This window comes from Nilaparvata lugens, chromosome 7, assembly GCF_014356525.2.
Source record: "Nilaparvata lugens isolate BPH chromosome 7, ASM1435652v1, whole genome shotgun sequence".
NCBI lineage: Eukaryota > Metazoa > Arthropoda > Insecta > Hemiptera > Delphacidae > Nilaparvata > Nilaparvata lugens.
Window position 1 is genome coordinate 35,305,476 of NC_052510.1, and position 11,246 is coordinate 35,316,721.

Below are 11,246 nucleotides of genomic sequence, written 5' to 3' on the forward strand. Positions count from 1 at the left end.
AAATTCATAACATAGTAGGTTTATAATATAAAGATTCGATTGCACTAAGTCTCATCCCTGGGAAAACTCGCTGAAGGACATTAAAAGGATAATTATTATTCATCCTTGAAAAAACAGATGATAATATTTTTTCGTCGTCAATTGGTGATGGAATTGAGTGAGCGAGTTCATGTGTGTGGGACTATATGTCAAAATTATGACTCAGCTGTTGAACTTCTGTAATCATTCAATCAAGTATTTAGTGCCGGTTGCAAAAAAGCCGGGTTATTTCCAATCCTGATTAATTCCAGTAGATCCATCTTTTTTAAATGGTCTTCTCTGATCTGGTTCACGTGAAGTTAATCAGGATTAGAATTTAACCGGCTTTTGTGCAACTGGGCTTTCGTGAGGGAAATTTTTGCATTCCTCTGGGAATTTACTGTGATTAGTTAGAACATTTCTTTATGAAATAAATGACATTTCTTCTTTCGTAATAAATTTTTTATGCTTTTGTACTCCAGAGCTCGGTCCCGATATTAGATACTATTAGATTGAACATAACTCAAGTTATCATACACATGATGAACATATGTGTTTGTCAAGTTCCGTTCAATCTAATAGGATTAAGTTATCAACATTTTGTTAATAACTTTGGTGTAAACACAATTTAAAAACACTTTTAATGTAGAATAAGCACGATCGTTTCATCACTGAATGATGATAGCCCAGTATCTATATACAACCATAATGGTTATAACTACATATTGGCTTACTATTTATAGGTAATGGTTATAACTACATAATGGTTATATATAGTTACTGTAGCACACACTAGGTCGAAACAAACGTCACTTCTGTAGAGTGCTTATTATTTTTCAATTCAACGTTAATTTAATTGTTGAAAAGGATGGATTACCAATACACAAAGTAAACACATAGGTAGTATTATTTTTTATCATGAACCCTATAAACCCCTTTTTTGATGATGGAAAATATCAAATAATTTTTACATGGTTTCGCGACTCCACATTTTCATCTTAATATTTTCTCCACAACAGACAACTGAGGAAACAGATATAGCACAACTTATATCTGAGAAAGAATAACTCAGTTTTAAAAACTCTCACAAAAACAGCTATAGGTAGGCTACTGTAGGCCTACGGTATAGAAAAGTGTGGAATCCGGGATCAATAAACAACAGAGAAAAATGGTAAATTATCATTCATTCAAATCATTCAATATCCATCACAAGCAAAGGACATTTGTAAAAAAAAAACAATAATAGTAATTATTATTAACATTATTGAAATTTTAAGGCTATTGAATGCATTACTCAAGAATGACTATTGAGGCCTAGCTCTGCATGCGGTAATGTGAACATCGATTTCATAAATGAGAAGTTAAATCTATTACTGAATATTCAACAGACATTATTACAGTTATTATGATATAAGAAAATGATTTAATCAGATTGAGGTAAGCAGAAATGAGAACAGTTTTTTTAAATTGAAAATATAATTTCTACTTCTACTATATATTCAAAATTTTACACAAAATTTACACACATAATTTATACGATTTAATACTTTCTCTTACTTGAGAATGCATTCATAATGAACAGTTTATAAAAAAAAACAAGTGTAATATGTTGAACACTGGAGAATTATTTACTATTCACTCACAATCAACGTTTCTTTACAAATAGAGATTAGGACAGAAAATGTAAAAATTGTATTCAAGATAAAGTGATGGTAGCTGATGTGTCGTTGGCGAGTGCCAACTCAACTTGTTTTCACGACTGATGAGTTTTGTCAGGCTTGCTAAGAACTTAAGTTATAACCACCACTAATGAAAAAAATAAATAGCTGTAATTTGCTAAGTGTTATTGATCAAGTCAATTATAACCATTGAATTACAACGATAAGTTACTTTCTGAATGATCAATAGGCCGTTTTCACACTTAGACCCCAACTATGCAGGCGATTAGACGCGCTGAATTTATTTCGCGCGTTTTCAGAATACATGGCTTCTTATGGGAAGCATCTATTTTGCACGAATAGTTTACCCCATAAAAAACAATGCATCCATCCGATTAAAGAGCGGAAAAAACAGCGCGTGAAAGACGCCCGTTTAGTTGGAGCTTTACCGTTTATCAACCGACTCTCAAAATTGTCCTCCGATTGGCTCAAATCAGTTGCTGAGAATTAGTCAATTAAAGGACAAAATATTTTGAATGTCAGCCGAAAAACCACAAATATGAAAACGGCCATAAGCTGACAATATATTATCATATGCAATTTTTCCTCTATGATATTGTGTAGTTAAAATCTATGATGCTCAGGCCGAAGAGTACAAGTAATATTTCCTAATTTACGGAAATTTGACAAACAAATTTTTGCCTTCTCTTGAAAATCAGAAATTCTATCTACTTTCATGAGATTCAACTGATTCATCGTACAATTTATCCTATTCTGTTGTAGGTTACTAACAAAATTTCTGGAATCTATAAAAATGAAAAAATATTATACCACTCAACATATTTACACAATTATCATTTTGGAAATCTTCAAATTCATTAGAGGCTGTGATATTTGCAATAAGTTGTACAAATCAATCAACATTTTTGTATAAATTACATAATTTTATAAGTAAGCCTATCTATATTAAATGGTAATATGTTACTGACACCACAGTAATCTATCACATTGAGAATTGAATCAGTTAGAATTCTGATTTTCAAAAATAGCTATGATTTAGTTAATGTTAATGAAAAAAAAAATATATATATATATACAACAGAACCTTTTGCCCGAAAATTACAGATAATACTACATAATATGAGAATAACTTTATAAATTTAATTTGCCCTTAGAGACTCGATCAAGTACCGTATATTTCTCCATTTGTATTATTTATTGGCAATTTACATTTTATCCACTGCTGCTAGAATTGACCGACATTATTGAAAATGACAAGAAAAATGAAAATTCAAATTGTTACAATATTTTAAGACAACGATGAGGCTTGCAATTCGCAACCTGAGCAATGATTCCAACAGTAGTAGACACCGAAAAACAAAATTAAGACTTTGCCAGTTTTTTATAGTTTCGTAGGCCTATACAGATTTGGAAATTAGATTAGACACCGAGTAACAGAGAAGCTCTTAGATTAAATTTAAATACACAATTATTTGAAAAACAATATGCTAAAAGTATGTTTCATAGTATTATCATTACTGGACCATTATGTTGGCCGATAAATGTATGCCTTATAAAACACATTATAAAATGGAATTATACTTGTGAAGTAGCTTTAGAGACATAAATATGAAAAACAATATTTTCGTTTCAAAGGCTCAAAAATTTGTATTAAATAAGCATATAATCTAATTAAAAATTTTCTTGTCAAAATTTGTAGCCTACTATTTCCAACAATTACTTTCTACAAGAGCACTAATAAAAATTCAAATTTAAATGAAAAAATTCCAAATTGAGTTTATCCATCCAAGTGATTAAACTAGAATGAATTTTTACCCTGAAGAAAAATGAATTGCTATAACTGTCTCTATTTGCGCCTGGAGATTACTGTTTCATTAATAATATTCATGTTCAATTATTCCATGAACATTCTAAATAGAAATTTCAATAGAGCTGATCAGTTTTTATACAATCACAACATACATTTATATATATATATATTTTTTTAGTATACAACTGGATAAAGCTCAAAATCAGACCTACTTGAAAATGTACTTCTCAGTAGATACTTATCATGTGGAGAGGAATAATAACTGTTTACGCCCAGTGTACGCCTACAGATCCAATGACGTATCAACAGTAATATTTTTATAGAGTGAGTGCATAGTAAACAAAAATTAAACACCAAATACATTAGCCTACCTTATTGGAAGAGCTGAGGAATTTTTCTAGTGTTGTTACCAATGTGATTTTTAAGCGCTTTTAAATTTAAGCAATTGAAAATTCTCTACAGAAATTCAATTAAGATCTAGTATCACAAAAATTTCACATTCTTATCGAACAACACTGAATTCAGTACTGAAAAGAATGCTATCATTTACAATTGAATTTGGAATGTCCAAAAGAATTCTCTCCACAAAAATCATTGTTTACAGATACTTTCTTATCTGATACATGACTACCAACGTTTTGAACACTGTTCAAGTTTTCATTGCTGCTTTTGCACTGTTCTGTCAAGAAAAATTTGTCGGAATTGAAACTCTTATCTACTGAACAGTTATCACTAGCTGACAATGTACTTTCACGATTCAAATTCATTTCTGTCATGGAATTCTTAATAATTAAGTCTAATAGCATGTTCATATCTGGGTCGACAGAGCGGCCATCAATTGAGTCTCTAGATGAAGCGAAATCACTTAAATTCAGCTCCATCTTTTCGCTGGTTGGATCGGAGAGATCCTCAATTTCAAGAGTAACTTGAAGGTCTGAATTGAGATCAATCTGAGGTAGTGGATCCATTTCTTTGTAGTTTGTAGATTGAGTCTCTATCACTTCGAATTCAGTCTCTTCATTTTCGATAACCGGAGAAAGTCTTGGCTGTGAATTTCCAAGGATTGTGAAGTCACACGATTCCCAAAAGTTATCGATAGATTTGACAGGAAGGCTTCGATCCAAAATGAGACGTCCACCTCTTCCAATTCTTCCTACGCCGGAGATGTTATGCTTTGAATCTGACCTAATTCTAATTGGACGAAATTTGGGCTTACAAAGTTCATAGTCTCTTTGTATAAAATTTTCGATAGGACGACGATACATAGCAGACTTACTTCGATGGAAAACAAAAGGAGTGTCTTCCAGAACTGGAGATGCAGATATAGAAGGAACATCTTTCATCTGAACGTCCTCTACGCCAGCATTAATATCACCATTATACTCTGGGCTATCAACACACTCATCTACAGAGTCCAGTTTCTTTTTCCGACACTGATACTTCTCTTTCTTGGAGGCAAAGTCCTTACTGGATTGATTCACTAACTGATTAGTAAATATCGGTGCAAACACTGAGCGAGATACTTTGACAGGGGTGACATCGTTCAACAGCTGTCCTGAAAAGTCTGAAGCTTGATAACGTTTTTCAAAAATGTCAATCGTAAGCTGTAGAAGATTCTTCTTGGAGGTTTCTCTTCTTTTGACTAGGTCCAACAGTTTTACTGCTCTCATAAGATCTCTCCGCAGTTTAATCATCTTTTGATAAGAGGACTCACGGTTTTTCTGTTTTTTCCTGGTGTGAAGTGTTTTATCATGCCTGCGGAAAGCGAGATATGGATGGTTGTAAGCATTCCCTACAAGATGTGCCTCGGTTTTCACTTTTGGAATGAGTGGTTGTTGATTTTTCAAACGCTTTTCCAACCAATAGTCGTAGAGTACACCAATGATAATGTCATCATCCTCATTTAATAGTGATTTTGCTTCATATTGAGTGATGATGTGTCCATTATTTTCAAGCCGGTCCATCATTTCTTCAAATTTTAAAGGTGTGATATCAATTTTATTAGCATGGGTGTTGAGCCATGCTTCATCCTCCGAGTCCATATCGTAGTCTGGTATGTCTTCCTCTATGTCAAACGGCTGAACTCTGATAAGTTGTCGAGTCGCCTTGTAGTTAGTAGGGTACAAGCGATCATAGATTTCGGAGCCTATAACTTCTGTTTCCGGAGTAGGAATAAGTAAACCAGTATCGATGGCTCTTTGGAGATGATGTTCTTTTTCTTCTTCCTTGAGTACTCCACTTGGCAATTCCGGAACGCTCCTATTTACTGCAATGTAATCGTCCACAGTCAAGCTCAATATCAAGCTTGCATTAATGAACTGAATTTTGCTATAATATTGTGTTTTTAGCAGAAATTCAAATAGAAGAAAGCTCTTTTTCGATCATAAGTATTATTCATATATGAAAAATGAGAGGGAGTTTCGCAGATCTGCTAAGATTTCAAATTGTCTTTACTTATAGAATTGAGACCAGTGCTGACGGGCGTGCAGAATCGTGCATACAATATTGTACACGCCACAGTACGCGTTACACACATGCCTCGGCACTGACGACACATCATGGGTATAGTGAGGTCCACGTAATACTGGCAGTAATAAAGGATTCACGATCAACGTTGGCAAATTGACTCTATTTTGCCACTGAGTGTATGTACTCTAATGTTACTCAATTCATTTCATTAAATTTGATCTGATAAATTCTCTTGATAATATAATAATCAATTTCATGTCAAATTGATTGAATTCATCAATAAAATATATTTTATCATAATTTGATTCTAAACTTTGCTTTCATAACTGAGATCATTTTCATACAAGCCTCAAATGTCGGCTTTAAAAAGCTGTGATACACCAATCTGAACTTAAATACAACAGAGGTCAGAGACTTCAATAATTTGAAATTTCATTTACTTTAATAGAACATAATTGATCATTTTAAACGAGAATGAACAGTTAATATTACATCAATAAACCTGTATCAGCTACCGTCTATAGAAGGCATTGACAAGACAGAGGATCAGCAACGATTTCCCCTATCTTTATACACTGCCATTATAACGTGGACCTCACTATAGATATAGTGAGACTCACGTTATAATGGCAGTGTTTGATTAGCAATGGTATTGCTATTCTTGTCTATCATTCAACAAAGCGCTATCTCTTTCTCACTTTGCTCTGTTGACAGATCGACTTTAACAATGTAGAATTATTAATTTTTTTTTTATCCAACGATAGATTTCTATCTAGTTTAGGGACTAATGAGCAACTTATTTCTGTCCTATAATACTAATAAATACTTCGTACAAGAGAATCCTCCATAGGGTCTCCCATTAGAATACTAATATTATTAGTACACTGCTTACTGTACTACACAGGTGGGTTTCACTCATTTCTGCTCTGCTTTTCACTGGACACAAGACACTTGAATCAGCACTAGACCAGTTCAAATGGCTTCTTCCTTTTCAGCCTCCTACCCAATCCTTCATTTTCCAGCAGTTGGATCCAAATACCTTAAAGAGATATCTTTAACCCTTTGCGATCTTTAAACTAAGGTAAAGGTTGTCTTTGTCAGTCGGGTGGCCAGCTGTACTGACCAGACCATTTTGCGTAGCAACTCAGATTTATTTCAACTGGGTTGTCCCCGCCGATCAGATGGCCAGTGGGACTGGCCAACATAAAAGTCATCGAACGCTCGGCTGGCCAGCACCACTGGCCAACAATATTATCTTCAATGATAGAATGACGCCATTGTTGTCATGATGTGGAAATTTACATCTACCATGTCTTCCTGTCGTCTGCGAATCAGATAGCTTTTTGAATGCCGAGGCATACGTGGAACGCGTCCACAAGGACGTACAGTGAATGCCGAGGCATGTGTACATATGATTGTTCGCGCGAATCTGTATGGACATGTGTACAAGGCTTAAATTATGGGTGAACCAACGAGCTAAACCATAGAGCTAGTAAACCATAGAGCGGCTGTTGGTGTGCTTTCACGGCGAACTAAGGGCAGCCATGACAGATAGAGGCAAGAAGAGCCTCTATTGCCAGTCTGCCACTGCAGGAATAGGTGTGTTTTTTGTGAATTAAATCGATTTCCATTACTAATTATTGAATTTATGATGATGATGGTATTGCAAACTTGACTGGAATGAACTATAGACATCAGCTTATATTATATGATCATGTTAGGCCGGTATTAGATAGTAATAGTATTAGACGGTAACATGAAAAAAGATGAAAATATGATTTCGTACAACTTATTTCATATGATCTGCATATGACAGAAATATTACCGTCTAATATCGACCTTAGTTTGTTATTTTTTTGACTATCATACTTTGCCTTCTTGTTTTGAACAACAGATAATGTAGATAAGTACTGTAAGCTGGTATCAAAGAAGCGTCTTCATAAACTAGTTTTTTCAAATTCCCTACTCAAAATAGCATGAAAAATAATCCAATTTCTAAAATCATAATTTTGCAGTTACGGTATGGCATTTCAACTTAGTAGAGCACTTGTACGGCTAAGCAGTATTAACACTGTAACTTGGGCTTCATTAATTTCACCAAGGCTTCAAGTGAAGCAATTTAAACAATTAATTTTATGAATGCATGACAACTTTAATACTTATATTTGAAATGCTCAATGAAAATTCAATGTAGTATTTATTTAATATAACTGATTTGCACCTTGTCTTTTATGCAAGTTTCCATTATATCAATAGGGCCATTCAAATTGTCCACCGCTTTTCGCCTCTCTCTGTCATGGCTGCCCATGTTCAAATCCTAACAGGAATAGTGGCCACTCTATAGTTTACTATAGTGAGGTCCACATTATAATGGCAGTGTACGATTGACAATACTGTTGCTGTCCTTTTCTATCATACAACAAAACAGATAGCACTATCTCTTTCTCGCTTTGCAATGTTGTCTATTTGCCAGAATATTTTATATTTACTTTTGACAGTGACTGTACAAAACTGAACAAGCCATATTCTCAGCCGCCATTTTCTTTCTTCATTCTATCAAAATACTTGAGTAGCCTACACAAGTCGTATAATTGATTTAAAATGTATTTTTGAAACAATGAAATAATTTTTAACGCTGTGGCTACAGTTACGGTAACCGTAGCTCGTATCGAGTTCCGGTAAACATTTGAGCATGCGCGGCTACCGCTATTTACATGTGCATTGTGGTGCTTGTGGTTTTTGGTCCCATGGTTATGATTTCTAAGTAACTAACTAACTTCATTAATTACTAACTTATTTCTAACTAACTTCATTGAAACGATAGGTTATCATAACCATGTCACCAAAAACCATCAACACCACAATGCACATGTAAATAGCGGTAGCCGCGCCTGCGCAAATGTTTACCGGAACGCGAATGGAGTTACGGTTACCGTAAAACGGTGTACACACGGGGTCGCATGAATTGGGAATATCTGGAACTCAAAATATCTTGCAGCTGGCCGGAATTGGAAATATATGGAACTCCGAATATGTTGACAGGCGGAACTCCGAATATCGTGCAGACCGGCGGAACTCAAAATATCTTGTCAGCTGGTGGAATTGGAAGTATGTGGAATTGGAAATATATCGAATTCACAATATCGATCGTTATTAGCGAGACTGTGTACATGTGGGATGAAACAAATTTATTGCAAAACAAATGAAGGGTTCTATAGTTAACCTAAAATAAATTCATCAACACATCAACAGTCGTCAGTCTTGTTTGTTGAAACAGATAACAGAGTTTTGAAAGCTTGCATAATATGTATGAATATAATGAATATAATTGAAAAAGAACGACAGACCAGGTCCAAAAGTATTCTATTCCCAAATTTTGATAATGAAAAACAAGTCCAAAAAGATCAGCCAAGTTGTTTCTACTGTTTAAAGTTCAAGTCCAATATTTCCATTCAAAATTAATATATAATGAGCTATGAATTACCCTAAGTGGGCTAATTAGTCCATATCATTCCAGAAAATAAGTCAGACTTGAACCATTTCTCAATAACAAACACATTACCAGTACTCCCACTTTGGCACTGATATTCTGAGTTCCAGATATTTCCAATTCCGCCATCTGACAAACAAATAATTTGAGTTCCAGATACTCCCAATTCCGCCTAGCAACATATTTCGAGTTCCGGATATTTCCAATTCCGCTGTCTGACAAATATTCGGAGTTCCACCCAGCAACAGTTTTCAAGCATAGGACATTATTTAACATTGATATTTTGAGTTCCAGATATTTCCAATTCCGCAGCCCCTACACACGTACGTTTGCCTCGGGTGAGCATACGTGTATGGGCTTGCATTCGCACGTGTGGACACTGTTCGCTGAGGCATGTGGGCGAACCGGAACCCTGTCGGTATTTTGGCGTGCTCAAAGGCGCCTCGGGCGAGCATTGAATGTACGTGTGGACGCGATTTTGCCATACGGGTGAGGCAAAACGTAAACATTGAAGGCGTCATAACCTAATTCCAATGAATTAGGTTGAAGCCTTGTACACACGTCCGTACAGATTCGCGCGAACAATCGTATGTACATATGCCTCAACATTCACTGTACGTCCTTGTGGACGCGATCCACGTATGCCTCAGCATTCAAAAAGCTATCTGATTTGCAGACGACACGAAGACAGGGTAGATGTAGATTTTCCACAACATGACAACAAAGGCGTCATTCCATCATTGAAGATAGTTATCGCAAATTGCAGCAGTATCATTTTATTTCAATGACTTATATAATAAAATCAAAAATAGAACTTGACAAACGATGTTGGTGGGTTAAACGATTGTAGGTTGAAGTAAGGAAATAAATTGCTACATGACATAATATTGACAATTCAATCTTTCTTAGGTTGTCAAAACATTATGTTGTTAATATACTGAATCTAATTCAACTAGTTATCTAAACAAAAAATGATATCATCATGAGGGAAGCAATAACTCCACAAGAACGATTGGCTCTAACTTTGAGATTCTTGGCATTGGGCGATTCATTTGTTGGTTTCCAATATCAATTCAGAATCTCAAAAAAAGAAAAATTCCACAATAATTCCAGAAGTTTTGATGACCTAATCAAAGCACTTAACACTGTCTCACAAAATTGACAGTCTTCTTTAAGGAAATTAGCCATAAATTGAATCAAATACTAAATTGCTGCCCATTTTAAACTAACTATGCTCATACACATGACAAAACAAGATTCTCCAAAAGATTAGCTTCAAGATTTACCTTCAAGGGAATACTAGTTCAAAGTTTCAATAAATCTCTCTATAGATAGCCTAGCTATCTAAAACGTATAATATCATATTGAAGATTACAATTTTAATTAACAACTCTGATTGATAACATGAAACAAACACAAGATGATTTGATAGCCACAGTAAAATAATATTTGAGCTATACTTTCTTGTAGGAACCCTGTAGAGAAGCTTTTTTCACTTAAATTATGCAGTTCTAAATTTGTTAATCATGATACGAATTATATACTCCATGCATGTTTCTATTTAAATATTTGACAATCCACATATCCTACAAAATTACAAAAATCCTACAATTTACAATTAGTTATTGGATCACAATTTGATTTGTCATTCATTAACCTAATTCATTGGAATTAGGTTATGACGCCTTCAATGTTTACGTTTTGCCTCACCCGTATGGCAAAATCGCGTCCACACGTACATTCAATGCTCGCCCGAGGCGCCTTTGAGCACGCCAAAATA

General features: G+C 34.6%; 1 protein-coding gene across 1 annotated transcript; it reads right to left on the reverse strand.

The window, feature by feature from the left end:
• Positions 1–1,185: 1,185 nt before the first annotated feature.
• Positions 1,186–7,107, reverse strand: LOC111055541 (enhancer of polycomb homolog 1). Its single transcript, XM_039431920.1, has 2 exons — positions 7,100–7,107; positions 1,186–5,835 (listed from the first exon to the last, which is right to left on the reverse strand). The coding sequence occupies exons 1-2, from the start codon at positions 7,105–7,107 to the stop codon at positions 4,050–4,052; spliced, it is 1,794 nt and encodes a 597-aa protein (XP_039287854.1). The 3' UTR covers positions 1,186–4,049.
• Positions 7,108–11,246: the final 4,139 nt, after the last annotated feature.